Source organism: Myripristis murdjan, chromosome 9, assembly GCF_902150065.1.
Source record: "Myripristis murdjan chromosome 9, fMyrMur1.1, whole genome shotgun sequence".
NCBI classification, from domain to species: Eukaryota; Metazoa; Chordata; class Actinopteri; order Holocentriformes; family Holocentridae; genus Myripristis; species Myripristis murdjan.
In genome coordinates, this window is record NC_043988.1 from 25,003,754 (window position 1) to 25,029,435 (window position 25,682).

The following is a 25,682-nucleotide window of genomic DNA, read 5'->3' on the forward strand; positions in this document are numbered from 1 at the left end:
GTCCTTGGGGCCAGCTTTATTCAGGTCACTTGGAAGGGGGCGTTGTGTGGAAATGCAAATTGATGGAAAGTTCAAAAACAGACCGAGAAGTTGCACGCAAAAGCGGAAGGGTTTTAGTGCAACTCATCAAAAATCCGCCTCGCTTCCCTCGACTCCGGGTTCATTAACATTTCTCGGGGCAACATGCGGCTGAGTGGCACCCTGGCAGTTCTGCTCCTGACTCTGTCCACAGGTAAGAGCCGCTATCATGTGGTGGGATCACACATACAACTCAGAAAAGACCTGTTTCGTGTATTTTTTTCCCCCCCTTTCAATCCTCAGGTGAATTTATTTAACTCAGTTTCACAAGAGACCTGAGTCCATGCGGCTATCAGATGGAGACACACACTCAGTGTTGTCGACATACTGTATCTTTAACTAGTGCTGTGTATCTTTGTGTAGCTGCGGGATTAAGATGCTACACATGTACAGCCGCTGACCCTCGCTCCTGCACGGACAGCAAATCGTGTCCTGTCGTCTTCAACCGCTGCTTCTCCATGAAAATAGACGGTAAGCTGTGGCTCCACTGCGGGAACACTCGCTGATATTTATTATTATCAAACCACCGATGCAACGATGCAATACGCTTGCCCTGACAGCATACTTGGCAATGCCAGCTAACCCTCCCGGGAGACTCACCAATTGTCATTCCTGTCTCCCGGAGTTCTCCCATGGTTTCCTTTCGGCTGATTTCTTCCGTGGCTGCCCACATTTCAAAATGTGCCGTGAAAGTCTCAGCTTCATGACCACCAGCAAACTTCGCCACGCTTAAAAAAAAAAAAAAAATCATCCTCTCTCCACTGTTACCGGTTACTTGTAGTGTCTCCAGTGTTTGTTTGGGTGTTTTTTTCCAACTTATATATATATATATTCCACCGCATGTTACCGCACGCCATAGCAGGTTATGTTAGAGAGGCGTCACAGTTTGGTTACATTAAAACTGCAACATTCAGTTTCTGGTCTGTATTGCATCAGATGCAGCACTGATAGTTTACCTCTGTCGTTTTTATGACAAGAATCAGGCCCAAGGGAAGTGAAAGTCTCAAAGCACACTTGTCTCTGCCTACAATGGAAAATCTGTGAACGCCCATGGTTCACAAATACACTTCCCAGAACACGTACTGATGATTTAAGGACTGACATGAAACATATCACAAGGTGGCACAGGGCTGCAGGCTGACTGTGTTGTAGTGTCCTACGGTCTTGAGTTTTCCCATCATGTCTTGCAGGTTACAATATGGTGACTAAGGGCTGTCAGACCAGCATGCTGTGTGTGGGTGCAGTGGATTGCTGTGAGGGGGACTTGTGTAACAGTGCCAGCCATGCCGGTTCCAGCTTCATCCTGCTGATGGTATCTTCAGCCATGATCACGCTCTTCTTCTGAAGGCCGGGACAGCTTTTCATCCTGTCACTTCCTTGAATAACTTGAAGCATTTTGTTCTTATCATGCTGCAGTGTTCCTCTAATCCAATCCGTGCCTTTCAGTATGAATAAACTTTTTTCTTTCACTATCTAAAAGTGAACAAATGTTTCCCTAAGTCATTGTCTTCTGGTTATCTGCTGCCACAACACTCAAGAGACAAGTTAAAACTGTCGATGGAAGAAAAAAAAAAACCCTGCAATATATGAATGGCCATTACAATGTTTTATTCCTCAGTTTTTGTGTTTCACATGACTACTTACAACAAGTTATAGCTTAGTTACGCAGCCATAAATATAAAGTGGGTCAAAAGCACAAATTAAATTTGACCAGTCATGAGCAAATAAACAAATTAGCTGTGTTTGGCTGATGAACCTGAGGATTAACAAAGGGGACGAGGCATGTAAAGTTATCAGGCTTCCTGGTTTGATGCCAGTGTCCCACTATGCAAAGCATCCAAAAATCAATATGATCTCTTCCCACTTTGGACACAAAGAGAAAGTGGGACAAAGATTTGGTGAGCGTAGCATTTTTGGACGGGAGGGCCTGAATGGTGCTAGACCTATCAAAATTATTTCCATATGTTCTGTGCAAATACAGTATTGCCTACTCTCTGTTAACATGCTGAAGAAAGTGAAAGTATAACCAAAAACAAATTAGGCAATGTGGTGTATATATGGCACACTGAGAATGAAACAGTCACAGTATTAGGAAAAAAATATCAATTGAAGAAGAAAGTTTACAGGTCACTTACAAGGCAAAAGGGGTACAGTTGAGAATTAGTTTGTAAAATTTGAGAATGGCTGAATACAGTTATGTTTGTACGTGCAGGACAAGATACATTCATTGTATCATAAGTGTGAGTTTTGCTGTTGTGTGAAAACCTTATAACTCCAGTTTTGGTGATTTCATGTTTTCTCTTAAGTTGAAACATAACATGGTCTAATTCAGTGAGTAATATCAAAACAGCACTATCATCAAGCTTAACACACCCACACAGGCTGCTATTCTGACTTCCAGGAAAGTAGAAATGATGGAGGTATGAGGTCTTCACATCAGCAGTGACATTTAAATATGCAACAACTACGTGTTGTTTTCTTTGGCAGTCCACCCTGTGATGCAGGAAGATTCATTCGCAGTAGAGACACTTCAGTTACCTTATGGTTAATTTCCCATGTAGCCTTTCAAACTATGTTGTGTTAGAAATTCTCCCACCATGAAGCATAAATTAATTGACTTTCCATTCAGTGCTTTGACATAATCCCTTATTAATTCCCTTTGCAATCTGAAGTTACCTTTGCCTTCCAGAAAAAAAAATAATTTTTCAGTCTCTCAGCTTAACATGTAGTTAATACACTACTGACGCAAAAGCTATATGAACAGTTACGTTAATAATCCTATTCAAAGCATTCACTTGAAATTCATAGCTACAGCAAGTTCATATTTCACATTCAGCACATTGCAGCATAGAGCAAATTATAAAACATGTGTGAAAACACCGTGCTAGTATTATTATTTTTTAAATTCATTCATTTCTTCACATCTGCCAGGAAGGAATATATGAGGAGCTTTATTCCAAAACTCAAGGATTTATTTTGTAATAGTTTTACTACGCAAAATCCATCAGTTAATTTCTCAGAAACACATCTGATTTAGCTTCTGTATAACAATTTTGTAAACAAGGTATTGAGAAGATTCAGCTTATATAAGAAGTGATAGTGTGCTTTACTTTCATGCCAGCAAAGCAGGCATCATTTTTTAAAGTAGTGGACTTCTCATTTTGGAACAAAACACCTCATTAGCTCAACAGTGTCAAAGCAATCAAGAGGTGCAATTCATAAAGCAACAGACTGGGGGCAAACATGAGTTTCTTATCACTCCGCTGGCCTTGTGTCCTTAAGTTAGCATACCTTAGTTTAGCAGATAAGGCAAAGAAAGGAACAAGGCAGACATGGATGGAACATGACTGCATGGCATCTTTGAGGACAATCCCTGTTTTGCATGGTCAACCAGAAACACAGACAAACTATTTTGCAATGCAATGATTTCATTTGAACATACAAACAAAGGCTTTTCATTTAAATCTACCCTGAGCTGTGATGTCAACCTGTGCAAAGGAAAAAAGAATGATGCAGTAGATTTTGGCACTAAATGATACAATGGCACTGTAATTCAAGCAACGTGGTGAACATAACATTTACAGTCTGTCCACTGTGATACTCATGGCTGATCTAGATAGGGATACATATGAATTTACATACACTCCAATCAAAGAGTTAAATATTACCAATACAATGTAATGCAAAATAAATCTTGTTGTCCTCAACAAATAAGCTCAGTAGTTGAGAATAAACTTAAACTTCCCTCAATTCAGCAGTTGTCATGGTGACACAGAGTTAGGCATGACCTTGGCATGTCCTCTGAGAGGGGGTGCAACTGTCTAACTCTGAGTGCATATTTATTGCCAGTTCAGTACTCAAACACTGTCAAGCCATGAACATTTACCTTACCTGGCACAGATTTACTCACACATGGTAAAATATGACACACAGTTATTTCAATAAATCTTCCCTGAAATAAAATTCAAAGACGGCATGAAGAGCAGCTTACAGTGACCTCAAAACAAAAATCATTCTCGTTGAGAGGCACAGATCTTGAAGAAAAATCTGTAATCTAGATGTCCGTTAGGTGGAAGACTGTGGTCATGATACAATCTCAGATCAGTTTCAGTTTTGGCTGTGGAAGGCACATGAGGATGAGGATCAGCTTAAAGATGGAATCAGAATCAGAGGTGAATGCTAGTTCCACTCTGATTCTGTGGGTGGACCGGTATGATCTACAGGTAGCAGTCCGGGCCAAGAGCAGGGTCAGAGTAGACATGGGGTTAATCATTACCAACATCACTCAATGGTCATTTTTCCTGGAAAAACAAACACCTCGTGCCCTCCCTCAGCTTGTGTGCTCACTAGAATCTAAGTGTGCATATGCATGTGTGTATTTATGTGTCTTTATGCTTGTCTGTCCTCAGTGTACCCATGTAAAGAAGGCTACCTCGTCCAGGTCCACAGGGTAGTCAGTGAGGTACATGGGGCCCTTGTCAAAGTGTTCCCCCTTGTAGCTCCTCCATCGTCCTGCAGGCAGGTAGATGTCTCTCTCCTGCTTTCCAGGCTCCAGCACTGGTGCTACCATCAGGTCATCCCCTATCAGGAACTGGGAGTCAATCTTGTAGGCTGCCTCATCATCATTGGCAATCCACCAGAGGGGCCTTATGATTGGGTCTCCTGTATCTAGAACTTCACTCGCCAGTTCGAGAACCCTTGGGGCCACCAGTGTCTTGTGCAGCGCTGTGAACTTTTGTGCTATTTCTACTACCTGTGGATGAATGTAAGAGCTAAGGATTAAAATCACAGGGTGGGCATGACCATGCAGACAATACGTCATGATGGCTGGTTAGTTTGAGAGGCTGCTTCATACTAAGAGTTGATGTTTTATTTCTGGCACAGACAGTCTCTAACATCGCTGAACACTACCTGTGCAATGGCACTTAATTTCCATGTCAGTGTTGCAGCCAGCCGCAAGGACTGCAATTAAAATGATGTAACAAACCTTTCATATATATTTACACAACTCTTACTCAGATCTGGTCAGAATCCACATTTTTCTCTCTTCAATTTAACAACACATTCACTAGTTTGCTTTACTCACCTCATCATCATAGGCCCAGGGTGGTATGGAGAATTGCATGGCAGGCATGAAAGCAGATAGCTCCAACCATCGGATGTACAGTTCTCTGTCCGGCAGACCATCCTTGTTACCTAAATGTCAAAAATACAACACAGCACTCAGACAGGAAACATAACCGAATCAAAACTCACTAAGTCTCATTAACACAGCCATCTTAAACTTCCCCATAGTCATGTGTAGGGTGTTACATACCTGCCGTGCGGTTGGGGTACGCATTGCCTCCAATCATATCAGGCAGGACAAACTGGTAGCCCAGGATGCTGATAGTCAGAACAGTAGGGATGATGGACTTTAGGCCCAGCTCATAACCCCACACCGAGTCTCTGTCTATGATCCTGAAGAAGCAGGAGATGTTCTGACTCTGGTAGCCTACCCTCAGCTCTGCACGCTCATTGAACGGTATGGCCATCTCCGTGTAGCGGCGAGTGAACGTGGAGGGGTCAGCGAGAGGAACCAGAGTACTAAACTCTCGAGGGAGGTAGCTCGTCTCTCCTGCATCAAACTTGAAGGAGGTCACGTCATAGCGGGTTTTGAGCATGCGCAGATGTGAGGAGTACCACTCTCGGGCTTCGGGGTTGGTGAAGTCCAAGATTCCGCCGATGCCATTCCACCATCGAACAAGGGCAGGCAGCTCACCGCCCGGTTCCCTCACAAACAACCCTCTTTCCACAGCAACACCAAAATTAATTGAATCATAGTTGATAAAAGGATGTGTCCAGAGTGATACTTGAAATCCATCTTCTCTGAGTTTGTCAAACATGCCGCTGGCGTTGGGGAACTTCTGTGGGTCAAAGTCGAACTCCCCATAGTCTGCGGTGTAGCGGTCGTCAAGCTCCAGATGGGAGCAGGTGAAGCCATGCTCGGTGATGTCAGAGGCGTAGCGCAGCAGCTTCTCCTGGGTGACGGCCGTCTTGTGGAGAGCCCAGGTGGACCACACTGGGTGTTCGAACACTTCAGGGGCAGGGACCTTGATGGGCTTGGGGAAATACCGACGCACCTGGGCAAACCACACGCATGAAATGATATACAGGTAGGAAGACAGTGGGAACAAATGCGATTACAAACTAGGAATGTACACACACACACATCCAAGCCAAAAAAGGGCAGGTGTTGGGCTGCAAAATTAGCAAAAAATGAGAAAAAACAACGTAAAAACAAACAGCTTGCACATGCAAGGGCTCCAGGTGTACTGCACCAAAACCACTGTGACGTGTCAAGCACCACAGCTCTTAATGAGAACAGGGGTCATTTGAGGGTTTTTTTAAATGTGTGATTACACCCACAGTTTCCTTTTGTTCATCTAAGCCTTGATGCGAAAAAGTTTTTTTTTCTTCATTTTGGTCCAGGCTGCTCAACAGCAATCAAACGGCAAAAACCATGGCTGAGTTGAAGCCAAAGCATAAGTCACATCGGAGAAAGTTACCTAACATTTTGTTAAAAATACAAAGAGTAGCTAATTCCAGTTCCTCTAATGTGCCATCTGCAATTTTGTAAGTAATGTCATTCAGAAGACATGACACAGGGTTGTTTCTGCTTGTGCAAGCCTTGTCATGGGGTGTCTGTGCATCACTGCTTATGGGGCATTTTAAAATCACAGGGAATGTATTTCTGTTCTGTCTTGAAATAACTGTGTTAAATTTTGAGACTTCTGCTGTTTTTGATGTATATGCCCAATCATCTGTGCCAGTTTTCATTCATTCATCCAGGCAACCGTTACTTATTCCTCAGAGAAGGATTCTCTGTTCTCTTTTTTTCTCATTAAGTGTATTTTGATTTGAATAGTTGTGATGCTGTTGTTTACAGTCTATTATTCCTGTTGCCTTGGCTCTACCTTTTAATCTAATTTTGGGTGCTCTAACTCCACAAAAAAAACCTACATACTCAGGGAGGGTTGGTGCAGTTATTTTGTGCATACCTGAATTCAAATGGCATTGTTCCCAATAGCCAAAATGAACTCAGTTGAAGAGTAACGTGAACGCTCCAGAGTTCAAAAAACTGCTCCAAACATGTCTGGTGTGAGCATGGCCTAAATTAAATATCACATTGTTTAATTTATGGTAAAATGTGTGATTAGTTGTTGTTAAACAAGACAAGGCTAGTAATATTGGTCTTAAAATAAAAACAAGATAACCATATAAATTAACCTGTCTACACTCACCATGTACTTGTGAATGGAGGTGACATCAGACCCCACACACACTCTATAGCTGAGTTCAGGTAAGGCCTGCTGTCCCTCTGGTGGTCTGTAAGGTGAATCCTGGTACCGTGCCTGAAACCTGAGCTTCTTGTCCTGCTCAGACCAGCCCAGATGAAATGGAACCGAGTCATTAATCTTAATCGCAGTCGCATTTGACGACAGCCAGTAGCGTTCAAGGATTCCACCGAAAGCATTCCTATTGGAGTAGACATCACTGGTGATGAAAGGACGTGGCTCCTCCTCACCCTGGTTCTTGATAGGCCAATGCTGTGTCGCAGACTCTGCCCCTCCATACCAGTGAGAGTCGTTATAGGCCATGGCATGTTCCACTGGACGCTCGTGTTCCAGTTCCTCCCAGCGAACTCGGTAACACATCACCGTGTCCTTGGGCCGAACCGTCTGGATGAAGAAGTTGAGCTTGCCAGAATCTGACTTACTGCAGCTCAGAATACTGCTCTCCTTTGAGCATGAGTCCAGATCCAGAGTGCCAGACCTGGTACAGTGAAGAAATGAGATGAGAATATGAATGAAGTGGTTAGGCACAGCACTAATGGAGCAATTATTATAAGCAGTGCTCTGTCACAGAAGTGTCAAGGGAAAAAAATACTGGTCAAAAGCTCCACAAAATGTGTGAAACATTAATAACAGTGAGATGAATAAAACAGAGGAGGAAGAAGAACATAATGACAACAATTACCCAAATACATTAACAGTGAGGAAGACTTGGTATTTGCCATTCTATTTTCTCTGTGTACATGCAGGACATTGCACAATGGCTATTTCTGTCGATGAGGACAAAGCTACTAAAGCACATGACCAAATCAGTCTTCCCTCAGGACGTAATCATGTGTCTGTCTAGTGTCTAGATTCCCATTTTCCATCCACACAGTACAGACAGACAGCCTTGGTACAGCTCAGCACTGAAACAACACTGTGCTAAAGCTATACACACATTCACTGCCTATACAGAACAGTCTATGGCAAAAGACAAGACACAGAAATGTGATCTATGTTCAATTTAACTAGGATTAGTGATTGTTTTGCTTTGGTGGTTTTTATCCACTAAATAAGCATCTAGAGATAGTCTAGATCTTTCTTGTTTGTGGAGTTTTTGATTTAGGTATTTTATTTTGCTGTGCATTGTACTTTGGGGTAAACCTGCAGGTATGAGTACTATACAGTAATGCAAGTGGAGAGGGTGTTTTTTGAGAGGTTTCATCCAAATTATGGTTAGAAGGAAGATGTATCACAAGAGATACAAACCATAAAATAAAAAGGGCAACGTAATATCTCAGATTTCTGTAGCATAAACAACATTTATTAGGCTACATATCACTTTATCATGGTGCAGAATGTACATATATTTACTATGTTTACATTTTTACCAATAGGCCATGTGTCCATATATCTCAATTTAGGTGGACTTAAATAAAGGAATTCTTACATGTTTTTGCTTTCACATGAAAACTGCATAGTTCCATAATTGATAATTGTCAGGTTTTGACTTCAGCTGAGAGATTTCCTACTCCTCTGTGTTGACAAATTTCTAAAACCCTTAGGTTTGTGAGACCTTTCCAAAACCCATCAGATAAACTATAAAACGCAAACTGGTCAAGTAAAAAAAAAAAAAAAAAAAAAAGTCATCATGTTGCAGTAGGTTTGCAACTAACAACAGTGAAATAAAACATATATTCATGGTCACACATACAGTATATCATAGCTGTATACAGTATGTAGCTATAGTTGCATTAAAGTTGTGTCAACTGCAGGTGAAATCACAGGCCCTACCTGAAGGCCATGGTGAAGATGACAGCCCCAGCCTGGTTGCGAATGACAAAGCCATCTTTGTTGAGGTCCAACAGCTCGGTCTTCAGCAGCTGGGCTTTACGGAGGGAGGCTGAGTAGTAGCACCAGGAGACCACAGCAGCCAGCACCAACATACAACCTAACATGCCTGACATCACCAGGGGGCGGCCATCTCGGCCCAGTTTCTTCTTCAGGGGAGAACCAGCTGCCCCTCCAGCTGTCAGCTGGTCGCCAGGAGCTACAGGAACGCTCTGATACATCCTGAAGACTTTAGGCAATGAGGTTTCAGTGTGTGTATAAGGGAGTAGGTGAGGAAGAGAGGTGAAGGCAGTTGACAGGTATTATAAATTTGCTGTTATTTTTGGTAAATAAGTCCTCAGTATGTATTTTCACACTGGCAATGGTGGAGGCGGAGGAAGAGAGACGGCTGGTGTCTATCTGCAGATCATTAGCAAATCTTCCATTTTTTGAATGAGCGCTGATTTGCGCATACCTGCGAGAGAAGAACTCAATATTCAGATTACAAATAATACATCATGTAAAATCAAAGGTCTAAACATTTCAAGATGGAAAGAATAACGATCAGTACTCTAAATTTAGCACTCTAAATAGAGCACTTTAAGAGTCTAAAGGTTTCCTAAAAAATATCTCTGAATAGCTGGGATGCTATCAACACTTGCAGGCTATCCTGATCCAAGATATGGCTAGTATTCTTCAGCCTAATTTAATAAACTTAAGTTCATCATTCACCTTCAGCTGCCTACTTTAATAAGCAGTTTGTAAGAGTTGGCATCACTGAAACAAACATAAACACAGCCCATTCTTACTAGCAAATTTCTTTCATCAGAATAGCCTATAAAACTGAACAAAGCCACATTAATATAATACATTACATGTCAGCCATTTCTCCAAAAGCGCCATACATTTAATTCAGAATTAATCCAATGAAAAAGCAAAGCTGAGGAATATGGCTCATAACAGTCTTGCAACCATATTGTGTGCACTTGGCTGTACTTGTGTCATGCAGCATGTTTCAGCACCAGCGGCGTCCAGCATCGAGCCCACAGAGGCTTTAATCAGACACATGGCAGATAGCCAGGCTCCATCTACACTTAGACACAGGCTGTAAAAGGAACTAAGTACACTATAAAAACAGCCTGTGCACACAAACTCACTCACACTGTAGGTGGAGAGAGACCTGCACACACCCTGTCAGTATGTTTCAATTACATTAATCTTTCAGGACTCTGTGCTTCAGGAATCTGTAAACAATATTTATGAGGGGCAGCGCTAAAATAACTGTACGGCGACAGCCCAGGTGAGAAAAGCCCACACAGGTCCCAGATACAGTACAGGCCAATCATCCACAGGAACATGTCAGAGCCCTACTTAACCTCCCCACAGGTATCATTATGTTCAAACCCAACAATTTCATTTTATTCTAATGAGGGTTGACCATACAGTAGGCTATCTTAAGAGAGGGAAAGCAGTTCTTGTACATGCATATTCAGCAATAAAAACTGATTTAGGTGTAATACAAAGATGTGGAAACCCAGTCATCCACAGGCCATGGTTACAATGAGGTATGCATGTGAATGATGGGCTGCAGAGAACAACTCTCTCCCCTGTATATGCAGTAATGTGCACTACAGACAGACCAAAGGCATTTTAACATTCAGAGTACCCATATCCATGTGCTTGTTATCAGTGCTACAATTAGGCTTTTAATTATTTGTATTTTCAGATACTGGTCCCTTCAGAGCATTGCCTACACGAGATCATGTGGTCACGTGCTAGGCCTGGTCAAAGTCTATACACAGGACTTCCGAGACTTTCACATTCACTGCTTTCTAACCTATCTGTCACATTTACAGTGGTTTGATGGCGATTTCACAGGTGTTTTAAGAATTAATATGTTAAGCCTGAAAATTTGGGTGGCAATATTATGGTGGTAAAAATGTGGATGATTTGGTGAGTTACTAAAATGCATCACGCTCACTTTAATTTTCAACACCCCATACAGGATCTTACTGGAGGCTCCAGGGGACAACAGTGACTATTCTGGGCATTTTTCGTTCCTGTGTAATTTCCTCCACTGTGTGACCTAGAAAATATTTAATTCACGGGTCTTAGCCTCCTGTCCCCAAAATTGGGTAGCAGTACATATTCTGTTTAAAACTTGATTTTTAGTGAGCAGCAAACTCTAAAACACAAACACACACCCAAACTTCTTTAGCAGTGACTACAAGCACTTTGTTTTTCGTCTCCATTAGTTGTAATCCCAACACAATGAACTGCAAACCACTGCTGTCTCACTGTTTGCTGGTTACAGTGGATGCACCGGCGGCACCTGCAATCTGCAAAGGCGTATTTTAGTATACTTTCCAAGCAAGGATGAGAAGATTGCATGTAGGCCTACAGCTAAGTGATGAAACACGCTGATATTTGATCGGTAATCGATAGCCCTGAAAAGCTCGACACAGTTGTTGTCGGTGCATCGGTACAGTAGCAGCGGCTCCACCGTAACCAGTTGTTCCAGTTGTCACGCATTTGGTTTCCCGGCGCCTGAGCACGATTATGTCCTCAGTTGTAAGCCAACAACAGAGTAGCAAATCGGCACGAATGAATTGTACAGTGTGCACCAAATTCTCGTCATTTATCCTGCTCTGATACAATAAAAAAAAAAAATAGTTTACTCACCTCCCTTGCGGGGTAAAGTCAGTAGCTGTGTGCGGTCACCTACTGCGCATTTGCAGAGATTTTTCCTTAATCCCGCCCCCCAAAACAAGCTAAAAGCGGATTTGTCCGGATGTCTGTCACTCATTAATTAACCAGTGGCCTTCTGGGAAATGTAGTACGACACTTACACCGCACTAAGGGGTTAAAGTTCCAGCAATAGTTAGATAGATAACAGTGTTATCACGCTGTCAGCATGATTTACTCCTTTCATCTGTTTCGGTAATTAAGAGTAGCCGCTGCTATAGATCACTTTGACAGTGAGCTCACGTCTCCAATGGCAACAAGGACCTGTGAGGGTTTTCTTTGATGCTTCATGGTTCCCTAAATAACCCTTTTAATATCACGCTTAATCAAGGAAAATCTCAGTTTAATTAATAGTATTAATTTATATGTTTTCCTGTTAACTATGCTAAACCTGACGTTTCAAAATAGAACTCTGTCTCCTTGACAACAGTGAACTGACAACAGATGACGCAGCGTAACCCAGAAACAACTCAGCAACTGAATACCATCATCTGGATTATAAACCAGATTAGTTTGGAGAGGGCCCACATTCCTGTCGTGGAGAGGTGCCAGATGCTGCTGCCGTGAAGAAGGTGAGGTCATGCTTAACAACCCAACAAATACAGTCAGGTTGTTGAATTAGTGACCTACTTTCTACCACTGGGTGGCAGTAACGCGCCATGTAACGTTAAATTAATATGATAACTGAGCGACTTGGTACAAATGAACTTTCAACACTCATACTTAAAGCTGGTATTTCTATACTTTTACGGTTACTTGGGTAATATTTTGAACACAGGGCTTTCACTTTTAATGATATACTTTCGCATTAAGATATTGCCACTTTTACCCAAGGATTTGGTTACTTTTTCCATCATTTTTTTTTTTTTTTTTTTTTTTGTAGTAGTAGTAGCAGCACATTGCAATAGTATTAGTAGTACCATCAGTGGTAATAGAAGCAGCAACAACAGCATTATTAGGAGTAGGAATTTTGTCCAACACATTCCACCTGACACTAATAAGCAACTATATTTCAGAATATACAGACTCAAGCATCATTCCAGCCAAACTGAGTCATGCAGATCACCATGAAGCTCTCGGCGCATAAGGGACCGAGGTCGGTCCTGTTGACCCTGGTGGCCCTGCTGTGCTGCATCCCTGCAGGGAAGTTTTGTCTGCAGTGTGACCGCACAATCAGGCTCCTACATGAGGACTTCATCCTGTCTGCTGCCAGTGTGGCGGACCAGATTGAACTGAAAAAGATAAGAGACCATGCACATGTGACCTACCAAGAGACTAGCCGGGAACGAAGTGGAGTTATTGGTGAGAACAATACCTGGTAAAGCATGACCTTAGGCTATGGTGTTATGACGGCTGAAGGGCTTCTAGATACACATCAACCAAAAAACTCTCCTTTATCATTCTTTATCATTGATTTTATTTCTCTCTGTGGATTTTACTCTACCATGATCAATCTCTGGCCACAGGAATATTGTCAGGGCACTACAGCTCTTGCTCTCCTTGCTACTTGGCTTGTAGTACTGGTCATTTACATATTGACACTTGCTCTGCTGTTGATCTCATTTGATCAAATTTCCCTGGATATTAACATCAACGAAATCCCTAAAATGTAACAAAAAATATTGTAACTAAATGCTAAATGCTAACTTTCTCTCATTCCTCAGATCCCACCACTCTGTACAGAGCCAGCACTGAGTACCAGAGTGAATTTGATCGCTTCCAGAGCGCACCGCACACGGGTGAGAGGGGGAAAAAAGCAATTATATGACCTGTACTCTTAATTATTGCATGCAAATTATATTTAATGAATTCAATTGTCACAGCAGCAACAAACTTGCAACTCAATAATCATGATAAAACATGGAAATATAGCTGAAGGACACTAACTGACCCCATTTACAATTAAGTGCATTTGTGTTGCCTATATAAATATATATATACACTCAGTGGCCACTTTATTAGGTATGTCTGTACAATCTAATACAATCCAATACAACTGTTCTGCCATAAAGTTTACTTTTATGATGCCTATAATGCTCAAGTTTTCTTTCTGTCACAGTAATACAATGATAACTTACCTGTGCTACGTATGAGTGTACAACTAAATTTGAGCCCATATGTACCTCTTCTTTTTAAGAATCTGTAACATTTGATGCCATTCAGATCATGGAAAAAGGCAGGAAGATCTTAGAGAAACACTTGGACACATTCATCCATGGAGGTAAGTGGCGTAAATAACAGTGATGGGTTATTTATGAAGCAAAGTCCTCATCATGAGACACTTTTTTGTAAGACACTGCTGTGGGAAAAGTGCATTCATTTCAGGTGATTTATTCATCTCTCCCTCAGGACTGTGCCCTAACAAGTGTGGTAAGTTTGTTGGGTTTGTTTCATTTTTACGTGTCTGAGAAAATCTTTGAAGAAGTAGAACTGCCGTTTAGTATCAGAACAGATGTAATGCGGTATGTGAGTGTGTTTGTGTGTGTGTGTTATGGTTTGCAGGGCTGCTGTATCAGAGAGTGATGGACTGCTTCTCTTGTCGGTACAAGTTACACACTTGCTCTTCTCAGCAGCACGACTGTGGTGGTATGTGTGTGTTGTTCTTGTGGATGTGTGTGGGGAGTGGGGGGGTGGGGGTTGTTTAGGGGATGAGGGGATGATCTGTCTCTGTGGTGTGAGTGTGTCACTGTTCAGAGTGCGTTTACACATCCTGTCACGAGTGTGTCAGTGTGTGTTCTCATACTGCTGCTGCTGTCTGCCCATGTGCACAGCTAATGAAAAAGATTATTTAAGTAATCCTGATGCACATGAATGAAACCTCTCTCTCTCTCTCTCTCTTTCTCTCTCTCTCTCTCTCTCCCTCCTTGTCAGTTCAATTCAATTGAGCCTTAATGGCATTATAGGAGAAGGATACTGTACATGCTGCCGAGGCATTCAGGCATTCAGTGTACGAAAAAAAAAAAAAAACAACTCAGAGTACATTCAGTGGTATAGAAAACAAAAAAACATCAGAGGTTGCCGTTGCTAGAATCTAATTATTACTGTAACATTTCAATATGCAGAGAACATACCGTATATGCATATATGAATACATCAGCACAATAGAGTAAACCACAGTATTGCCCACACTGTCATATCATTGTCAGATCAAACCTTTTATTTTTATCTTTATCTGACAACCACATGAAAATTTAGCAGGAAGCCCAGAAATTTGTTCTCTACTTCATGTGCATAAGGGACTTACCCGAGAAATTTGAAAAAATTTGTTTCTGTCTTGTGTAAATCTCTCTCCATGTCAGTACACCTGGTGCAGGCCGAGGAGGGAGCCCAGGCCGTGTTGGACTGTTTCCTTCCGTGGCATACTCTTGTGTTGGGAAGGCCAGAGTACCACTACTCCTGGGCACCTGGGCTGCCTGGAGCGAAAACGGTCCCTGCCATCACTGTTTCTCACCTCACAACTGAAACATACTCATAGACCAGACATTAATTATTTTGTCTTATTTGGCTGAATCATTGTATACACGCATAGTTTATTTACTGTTGAAAACTTTTTATACCCACTCACTAAGTTCATCATGTCCTGATTCATACTGTGCAGCTGGTTGAGAGTGACTTCAAAGTCTTGGTCGTGACTGAGGACTCTTCTGTGGTGTTGAATCAGCTGCATGTGGATGAAAAGGGGACATATCGCTGCACGCTGCAGGACCGAAAAGGGACTGTCTTCTCTCAGCTCACTTTCCTGCTCAATGGTAGAGCACAGCATGTAGACACACCATCGTCAGTGTGGCACATGCAGATTATGTTGAACAGCCGCCCCAGAAGCATATCAGCTCTATGAGTAGACAAATGACTCACTCCATTCTTATGAACTTCTAACTTTAAAATTTGCTGTGACATTATCAAATGAGCCAAAACTCCCAATCCTAATATTACAGTACAAGTTCTTAAAGTGGGTTATGTGGACCCTCAGGGGCCTTCAGGGTGGTCCAGGAGGTCCCACTGAAAAAGAAGAATTTTTAAATGGGTACCTTTCTACAATGATACTACCCTTACAAAGTGTTTATAAACGATTTATAATTATGTTATTAATTAAACAGAAAACACTTTATAAATCATTACTAAACAGTGATAAACAAGTTAAAACACAGTTTTCATACATTGAAGGATGGCTGACAAGATAAATTAAGCTGAGCAACTAACAGAATAGATGCATGAAGAAAATGAAAACTATAACTTGTTTATAATTGTGTATTCATGATTTATAAAGTGTTTACAACCTGATTAACAACCTAACTATAAATCTTTTATAATCCTTTATGCCCTTTATAAGGGTAGTTTTATTGGAAAGTGGTACCAATAAACATCATAGAAATGAAAGGAATTTTTAAATCCATTATTAAATTAAAAAAAAAAAAAAAAAAAAACTCAACAGCAAAATTTTTTCCCAAAACAATGACACAGATAACCACCAGCTTCTACAGCCTTCAGCTGAATTATTCAGTTGTGAGCCAGATGGAAAAAATATCTCTCGTTTTTTTCTTTTTCTTGTTTCTGTTTTCTTTTCTTTTTTGTATTTTGGGGTAACTGTGCCCTTACAACAATTAAAATCTTCAAATTTAAGAGTCCCTGTGACAAAATGTTATCTAATCTGAGTCTGTAAAAGGAATGAAAGGTTGTGAAGGTTTCAAAGAGATTGTGGGTGGTTGTGTTGTTGAAAAAAGGGCATCTATAGTAATATTACTGTTCTAATCAGCCATCTCATCGCTTCGACATGTTCTCTTCCTTCCTCCTTACAGTCACCTCTGTGCCTGCCGAGACTCGCCGGCCTCTCCTCACTCTGCCTTCCCTGCCTCATGGAGTCGACTCCCCACCTTTTCAGCGGCCCAAAAACCTGCTTCTGCTGATCATTGCCACGATTACTGCTTTGGGTCTGGTCGCGAGCGTATGGCTCACAGTTATTTTGGGGTGAGAGACAGGAAAAAAAGCAGATGGGGGCGAGAGCATGAGAGGCAAAGAGGAAGAGGGCTTAGCAGGAAGGGTGGAGGCGGGAGAGATGATACGGAGACACCATGACAAATGAAACAATACAATTTAGAGGAAGTGATCACATAATCAAATTGCTGGATGACTAGATCTATGATCTGTGAGGCTTACGTGTATGTCACGTCATGTTGGGAGTTAGGGAGAGACAGAAGGCGAAGCACATTTAATAAGGTCAGAACTGATTAAGACATTAAGCTCTAAGAAAGCACATCCTCACTCTCTCAACAATCTGATCTCAGCTATTTCAATACAAACATCAACAGGAACTGTAATTTAGATTTAAACACACACTGAGGCCACACACAGGGCACATTTTGCAATTGTGAGGTATGGTTATGTACTACTTGAAGTTAGGACTGTTGTGTTTGTGATCTTTTCCTGCAGCTTGATGATAAAGCAACTGAGAGATGAGGAGCTGAGGACGGCGACAAAACATAACGAGTCTGCCGTGTGATGAAGAAAGGGTTAACTTGCATCACGCAGAGAATCCATTCAGTGTTCAAATAAAAAACACAAAAAAGACAATGTATAACTGTATGTGAGGCAATGAACTATGTACAAAAACTGGATAAAACATACATTTTCCATAACACATTTTGGCTACATACAGATTTCGTCACTTGAAACCTAATAGCACAGGGATGTGTATTTCATTTAGAAACACACTGTGGTTTATCTCTCATTATGAGAACAAAAATTCTCAGGGAGTCATGATGAGAATGAGTATCAATCAAATATAGAAGTCTGATTCAAAATAGAGAAATGTTTACTGTATCACGAGACAGAACTCACACACACATACACGTGAAATCCCCCCATAAACCGCTGGCCTTTCCCTGACATCAGGCGCCAGCTCACCACAGCACATCAGAGAGCTGAGCTCAGTGGGGACACGTTTCCCCTGAATGGGGAGATGGTGGCAGCCACGTGGGACTGGATGAGAGGAACGAGGGATGAGGTAAATCTCCTGGATTACAGTGTTTTTCAAAGATTAATAATCCTTGCCATCCAATTAATCCTTCATAATCTCCTGTGGGAGCTGTGAATGGGGTAAAAACTACCACAACATGTTTTCATGAGGGTTTCTTTTTTTTTTTTTTTTTTTTTTAAACATTTATTTACTCAGAAAAGGTTAGATTTTGCTCTCCTCAATTTAGAATCAATGTACCCTCATAAAACTCTCATCAAATTCTTCTTTTCTTTCATTCTTTCTTTCTTTCTGTCTGTCTGTCTGTCTGTCTGTCTGTCTGTCTGTCTGTCTTTCTTTCTTTCACCCACCTTGCCTATATGCTCAGATGACTTCATGTTGTCATACCAATTCTCTGATTCAGAGAATTGCATATTCTATTTAGATAAGGTCTGACACACACAGTTTGAACGGAACTCTATTTCTTCATTCCACTGTGTTTTTATGTCCTGTCACGTTCCACAGAGCCCTCTACATCATGATTACATAGTGTCCTCATGTCTCTCTTTGGTGGCCAGAGCTTGTGCAGTTGATCATGATATGATGTGATTGTTCACACTTGTTATCATCAACTCTACACCCACTGCTCAGCACTGTGTCAGGGTGGAGGCATGTATCCTTGCTCAAGAAAAAACCTGACACTCCAACTCGCTGATATGCCTGAGACGACACATTTCAAGTGAAAATGAAACATAACTAATGACTTTGCATGAGTCAACACATCCAAGAAGTTATATTTTCTTATTCAAATTTCACCCTGGGAATTATTCAGGGCCTTTGCCGAGGATTTCAGGGTAATTTCCAAGTAACTGTATGTCTGCGTGGTAGGTGCAGTCATTTGGACCTTGGGCTATGATGAAAATGACAAAGGTTGTAATCATAAGAGGGGTGAGCTGTCAGGGGTTTAAGTGGGTGGGTGTGTGGAGGCTGAGGACTGGATGGATGGTGACAGGATGTGTGTGTGGTGGTGTTTCCTGTTTGGCTGACATAGTGGTGAATAAAAAAAAAAAAGAAGAAGAAAACAAAGAAGAAAAAAAGCACACTTTATCACACACTAACACAAATACACACACTGACGTCACAACCTTCCACTCCCAGCAGTTTGAATACCTCACTACTACGCCAGCTGAATGTGGGTTTGTGCGTGTGTGTGGATGTGAGCAGACCCAAGAATGGGTTGAGGCTACAGTAAATGCATGCTCAGCTGCTCCACTGTCAGCTATGATGAACTGAGCCCCCAAGTGTGTATGTATGTGTGTGTGTGTGTCTGTGTCTGTTTTTGTGTGTAGACCACTGTGGTATGAAAGTGCAGCCTCAGCAGGGAGAAAGCATGACAAAGTGGGAGCGCAGCTCAAGGACTGACAGCGGCTGAGGGAGGGGATGGGGGAAGAAAGAAGGGAAATGGAGTTGGAGGTTTGAGTGGGAGAGGTGCGTAAGGAGGGAGGGAGAGTGAATTGACTGTGGGTTCTGAGGAAATGAAAACTGTGAGACGAAGATGCCAAATCACTTTGAGCACATGATATAAAAATAAAAGCTAACCAAGTTCCCCTTTTGTGTAACAGAGGGGCAGTGTTCGGGCTGCGTATACACAATGAAATGTGTGTGTGTGTGTGTGTGTGTGTGTGTGTGTGTGTGTGTGTGTGTGAGCCCTTGTAAAACCGTCTAATCCATAATTGGCACAGGGCTGGGTCTTTGTGAAGTGAGCGGAAACAGGCGATATATTTATGTATCTCATTTAACCAGTGTGGTGTGACCCTGGTTTATGTCAGACAGAGATTTCATTTCCTGCGATGTGTACAGTGACAGAAAAAGCCCAAGAGACTATATTTTCCAGCAGTGCATTAACAACAAAAGCCTTTTCAAACACCCGTAAACATGCTGGTGGCAACTGTTGCAGGGAAGCATCTAGGGAATTGTTCATTTTTGTACGTGACCTGCATGAGCGAGAAAAACAGGCCATTGTCATCATCGTCATCATCATCCCACAGGCCCAGAGAAGCACACGTTTAATCTAACCCAAATAGTGCGTAGTAAATAAGCCCTCACAGGCAGAGACCGAGGGAGAGGCAGGTTTTTTGACTCTCAGTATAACGTCATTCAACATAAAAACACGGAATAACCCCTGACAACCACGTGTGAAGTAGGAAAATCAGAATGTATGCGTCAGTACCCATATTAGGAGTCCCGGGACAGCCATATATGGCCGTTCCGCCTGTGACGTTTTTCCTTTTGTGGAAACCAAGGTGGGACTGCGGTGACTCCGCCCCTTCTCCAGCTGTTATCAATGAAACAAGTGAAACTCCAGTTTAAAGCAGATCTTTTATTCGACCCAACAAGGAATTCATACAGTACAGTCTGAACAATAACAATTACAGTAGATTATTTTTTCCAAAGTGTAGTACTTTCTAAAGTCATCTGCGTTTTTACTGTAACAGAAGAGACTTATTTATTTATTTATTAGGCCTACACATTGCCAACTTATATTTGTTTACTTATTTAATCTTTTTGAAATCAATTTACCAACCATGACTTCAATCAGCGAGCCTTTGGACATATCTGGCAGTGAGTTGGTCCACATCCTCAGGACTCCCCGGGACCAGTACACCTCTGGTGGGTGCGTGGTGCTTGACTGCAGACCCTTCCTCGCCTTTTCCTGGGCGCACATGTGCGACTCTAGAAATGTCAACTGGAACTCCATGCTCCGCCGGAGGTCCAGGAGCTCGGTGGTGTGTTTGGAGTGGCTGGTGCCGGACAAGGCCCTCCTGGGACGGCTGCGACGCGGAGAGTTCTCGCCGGTGGTGGTGGTGGACGAGAACAGCCGCTCCGTGTCCGAGCTGAAGACGGAGAGCCTGGCCAGCATGCTGCTCACCGCCCTGCAGGCAGAGGTCCAGGGAAACTCGGTGCAGATCTGTTTTCTACAAGGTAACAAGCCTGAAAACATTTTCCCCTTTATTGTTGTTACGCACCAAGAATTGCAATTAGAACTCCAACAAAATTGCAGCTATAAATAAACACGCGTGTCTACCCATTGTAGTCTTATATCATTATCATTTGACTGAGGGAGATTTGGCTGTGTATTTTTGATGTGTTATATACCAAAAGGCCAGTGGAGTTTGATTGTATTTGAAGGGGATAAATAACAATACGTTCTTTCTGTAATAATAATAATAATAATAATAATAATAATAATAAACGATACAGCACTGCCTTGTAGACAGAGTGGGTCTATGAGGGGGGGGGGGGGGGGGGGGGGGCTTTTTAAAAGCTGAACAATTTAATCTCTAAAATGGAAAACAGCTGTCAGTTGGCCATGGTTTGGCCTTTCTGACGTAAAATGCAACATGTTGTTTGAGTAACCTTCCTCCACAGTCAAACCAAAAAACTAATGTTGACTGTTCAGCTGTGAACTAATACTGAAAAATCATTCTATGTGAGCTTGTTCCTCATATTTTAAATCCATTTGTTTGGGCTCTAGTGAAGCTTTGACCCTAATCACATTACATGATATTTTCCCAGGTGGATTTGAAGCATTCTCAGAGGCCTATCCAGAGCTTTGCTACAAGTCTCCTGGAAATAACCTCTCTGTAGTGGATCCAGAGCCCACAGTGACTGGCCGAAGTACACCAGCATACGATCAGGTAAGTTCAATCAGGTTTATACAGCACTGTCATACAGAGATGATACATTATAGAACAAATATTACAATTTGAAATTAACCAAAAATGTCAATACTGAGAATTAAGCAGACTTACATTTGATGATAAATGTGGTTGTGTAGACTATTTTTGGCTGTTGTGTCATAAATAATGAATTCTGTTTGACTTGTCTGATTCACAGGAGGGTCCTGTGGAGTTGCTGCCCTTTCTGTTTTTGGGCAGTGCCGTCCACTCATCCCGCAGAGAAACCCTCGCAGCGGCGGGCATCACAGCTGTGCTCAACGTGTCCTCCTCCTGCCCCAACCTTTACGAAGAGGAGCTGCTTTACCTCCGGCTCACTGTGGAGGACAGTTTGGCTGCTGATATCAGAGCCTGCTTCTCCGAGGCCATCGCCTTCATCGGTGAGTCCTTCCCCTGACCTTCCACAACCCCTTGACTGTGTGTACTATAATTTTAAAGGATAAGTTCACTACAAAATGAAAACTCAAGTCTCCTCCCACTGTTGAATTGAACAGGACTGTGTTTTAACAGCTCCAAAAAAGCATAAATTGTCTATCAAATTTCTCAGGTGATTCAACCTAATTTAAGAGCTGTGTGTGTGTGTGTGTGTGTGTGTGTGTGTGTGTGTGTGTGTGTGTGTGTGTGTGTGTGTGTGTGTGTGTGTGTAAACACTCAGGGATCCAAAAGTATAGTAATGGCTTCAAAACACTTGGTTTATGTTGCTCAAGCTGCTTGGAGAAGTTTGCTGGACATTTTGTAAAATGTGGGCCACATGTGTGTGAGGGAACTGCTGAGAGGGAGGTGCTGCTCCTTTGAACTTAAATAAAGTTTTGACTGACACGGCAGTGGGTAGATAACGACTTCATTTCATTTTGGGGTGAACTTACTTAAATCAAACTGTTAAAGGGCACTTTACCTTCATTCTACGCTGATAACTCTTTATTACGGATGTCGTTTAAAGAAAAGCAATCACCATCAATGTGAAACGCAGCTTAAAATGTCAATCTCATTTCCTCTTGCCTTTCTGTCTCTTTTCTCGTCGCCTATAGACTCAGTGAAGGAGCGCGGTGGGCGGGTGCTGGTGCATTGCCAGGCAGGTATCTCCCGCTCTGCCACCATCTGCCTGGCCTACCTCATGCACACTCAACACGTCAAACTGGAGGAGGCCTTTGACTTTGTGAAGCAGCGGCGTCAGGTTATCTCCCCCAACCTGGCCTTCATGGGACAGCTGCTGCAGTTTGAAACAGACGTTCTCTGTCAGGGATGAAGGCTCAGAGAGACATAAGGAGGAAGAAAACCCTCATGACTGTACCATTTTATTTCTTGTTCTGCTGTCTGCTGGGATTGTAGGCCTAATAATTGCATTATTAGGACAAATGTGCAGATTGTACTGCTGCTGAAATTGTCCAGTTTCAGAAAGTGTATACTTGCCACAAACCTCATACATCCAGAGACAAATTTCTCGAGCTGCTATTATCACATGGCAGTCGGATCTGAGTTTTTATTTTCAGAAGAAACTCAGAAGTTGTTTGTGGCATTAAAACCAACAGCAGGGAACATAAACCCAAATGAAACCACCACAGTATGAACACCTGTGATTGTGAATCAGGAAGTTGGAGTAGGCACAAAGCCATTTCCTGGATTATTATGATGATTATAGGGCAATTGTGCCCAGTGTCTGCTGTGTGTTTTGTCTTTATATGTGTGTGTCTTATTTTGTTTATGTGCCTGATCTTTTGCAAGGGCTGTCTTTTGTTTGTTTGTTTGTTTTTTATACTGCACAAGTCATTCCTTGACACCACAAGACAGAGTAATGATCACTGTGAAATGACATGTCTTCATATGAGACTGTTTTAGTTACCTTAGGCAATACAGAATAAGTCTAAACTCTTTTATGTAAGATACAGAAATGCACTAATTAGAGACGGTGGTAGTCTAATCTTTACAAATCCTGAGAGAGATTATTCTATACACTCAGAGAGTGGAAGAAACACTCTTCTTAGATTTTAAAGTGTTTTCATCTTGTAAATAGTGTTTTGTTTTGGTTTTTTTAACGTAGAGTATTTTTTTAAATCTATTTCAGCATTGGTTGTCACAGTTGTACCATTGTTATTGACTGTTACTGCACTTTATTCATAAACAAGAAAGGTTTTGTTGATCCTTGCTGTTTTTTTTTTTTTTTTTTTAACTCAAATTAAACATGCTGGAAAACACAATGAGTCTATTCTGTTTTTTAATATCCTTACATCAGAAATACACCACATCTTCACTTCTAACACCACAGAAGAAACTGCCCCCAATAACACTCGCTCTCAAAGGGGGGTACAGTGACCTCAGGCTCACTGCTGCTCAGGGCGATTGCGTCTTATCCCAAAGCACATTTGAAATACTTAGTTTCACCACCTGACCTTGTTGTACTCAATCCTCTTTGAAAGGGGAAATCTACTAAAATCAACCAAAGACTCCAAGCAATTGCACTGTTTTGCTGAATCGGAGGGTCTTACAGCTGTGCACTGCTGAGTGTTTTGGAGGAATTTCCGCAGAGACTGGGTTTTACAGTTTAATGTCCTTTTGACTTTGACAAACATTCACATAAATTTCAAACACAAGAGGGAATTGAGCCCGAGCCCTCAAGAGGATTCATGTAGCAAAGAGAATACTTTTGCAAGAGAACGGACTTTCATGCCAAGCCTTGTTAAAGCTTTGTAGATTTGTTTTTTAACAGGATATTTACAAATTGGTCATGTTTACAAGTAAGTTCATTAATAAGTATTTATATGTTTCCTCCTAATCCTGATGCAACAGTGGAAACAGTGAACAAGACTATGAGGTAAAGAATAATAACTTCTTGCCTCATGTTTTCCTCGTTCTGGCTCTTACATTATTACTAAAATTACTTTCAATATTATGTAGAAGCACCTCAAAACTTCTCATTTCATATACCAGGAATATATTGCTCTCTTATGAACAGTGAAATACTGTAAATAATTGGACAGGAAACAATTATGGTAATCAGAAAGCCCCACAGAAAATACAGCAGACTGATGCAGAAGACCTGGCAGCAAAGTTTTCACTTTCAGCGCATTCAGAAGTGCCTCTTCCTCTTTCCTGATCCTAATTATTCAACACCAGAGCCACTGCTTCCCCCTCTTCAGCCATATCAAAAAAAAAAAAAAAAAGAAGAGAAATGTATCTTGAAAATTTCCCTTCCCTTGTCTTAACCCAAGGAAAACATAGAATTACAATATTTCTTTACTCAGGTTAGTGTTGAGCAATAATGCTTGTCAGCTGCATTCAATTCAGAATAGTTTAATGCACATATACATACAGTGGATATTACCCTCAAGAGTAGCTATTAATTTAGCCATTTGTCACAGCTGTTGAGGGTCAGGATTTTATAAAGCTTTCACAACAGATAATTCCCACCAGGTTATTTTAAGTTGCTTTTTTTCTCCTTTTTTCTTCTTTTTTTTCAGAAAGCTCAGAGAATCGAAGCAGGAAAGAGAATAGAGGGATGTAAGACTATACGCCACGGGCCTGATTCCGTGCATGAAGTCATACTGGGATACACAGGTAGTTTCCCAGGGTATTACACATTACACTGAATCTATCAATATCAAAACAAAGCTGTGACCAAACATGGGACACATGATATTTCCTGGTAATGCCTGTATCATTTTATGGTGAGACAGTGCTCCCTAGTGGTACTTTTGGAAAGGATCATTTACACATATCCAGTAGATGACGCTATCAGACTTCTAACCAAGGCCAAGTTTGACACCAAGATTTCTACCAGGCCTGCACAGAGGGGAAAAAAATTCACCCATCACCTTCATGCCTTAATCCAGCCCCGCAGCTGGACCCAAGAAGCTCTTTACTGAGCCATCCACATGCACATGCACACACCGTATACTCAACACACACACATACACACACACACACACACACACACACACACACACACACACACACACACACAGACACTCACACTTTCTGTCAGTGCTATTTCCACCCACGTGACTATCCAAATCTAGAAACCCTTTAGAG

The 25,682-nt window shown here is 41.7% G+C and overlaps 4 protein-coding genes across 4 annotated transcripts; 3 read left to right on the forward strand and 1 right to left on the reverse strand.

Moving 5' to 3' along the window:
• LOC115365529 (lymphocyte antigen 6H-like) lies at window positions 1-1,560 on the forward strand. The gene is made up of 3 exons (XM_030060586.1): window positions 1-232; window positions 442-549; window positions 1,269-1,560. The coding sequence occupies exons 1-3, from the start codon at window positions 184-186 to the stop codon at window positions 1,421-1,423; spliced, it is 312 nt and encodes a 103-aa protein (XP_029916446.1). The 5' UTR covers window positions 1-183; the 3' UTR covers window positions 1,424-1,560.
• Window positions 1,561-1,665: 105 nt separating this feature from the next.
• Window positions 1,666-11,954, reverse strand: LOC115365640 (myogenesis-regulating glycosidase-like). The gene is made up of 6 exons (XM_030060737.1): window positions 11,907-11,954; window positions 9,189-9,699; window positions 7,362-7,893; window positions 5,396-6,200; window positions 5,165-5,274; window positions 1,666-4,831 (listed from the first exon to the last, which is right to left on the reverse strand). Exons 2-6 carry the CDS (start codon window positions 9,464-9,466, stop codon window positions 4,484-4,486), a joined length of 2,073 nt encoding a protein of 690 aa, XP_029916597.1. The 5' UTR covers window positions 9,467-9,699; window positions 11,907-11,954; the 3' UTR covers window positions 1,666-4,483.
• Window positions 11,955-13,024: 1,070 nt separating this feature from the next.
• On the forward strand, window positions 13,025-17,531 carry izumo1 (izumo sperm-oocyte fusion 1). The gene is made up of 9 exons (XM_030059329.1): window positions 13,025-13,271; window positions 13,634-13,708; window positions 14,107-14,190; window positions 14,319-14,339; window positions 14,472-14,555; window positions 15,269-15,396; window positions 15,568-15,718; window positions 16,766-16,934; window positions 17,397-17,531. Exons 1-9 carry the CDS (start codon window positions 13,025-13,027, stop codon window positions 17,464-17,466), a joined length of 1,029 nt encoding a protein of 342 aa, XP_029915189.1. The 3' UTR covers window positions 17,467-17,531.
• Window positions 17,532-20,264: 2,733 nt separating this feature from the next.
• Window positions 20,265-23,321, forward strand: dusp2 (dual specificity phosphatase 2). The gene is made up of 4 exons (XM_030061201.1): window positions 20,265-20,901; window positions 21,496-21,617; window positions 21,817-22,036; window positions 22,685-23,321. The coding sequence occupies exons 1-4, from the start codon at window positions 20,505-20,507 to the stop codon at window positions 22,900-22,902; spliced, it is 957 nt and encodes a 318-aa protein (XP_029917061.1). The 5' UTR covers window positions 20,265-20,504; the 3' UTR covers window positions 22,903-23,321.
• Window positions 23,322-25,682: the final 2,361 nt, after the last annotated feature.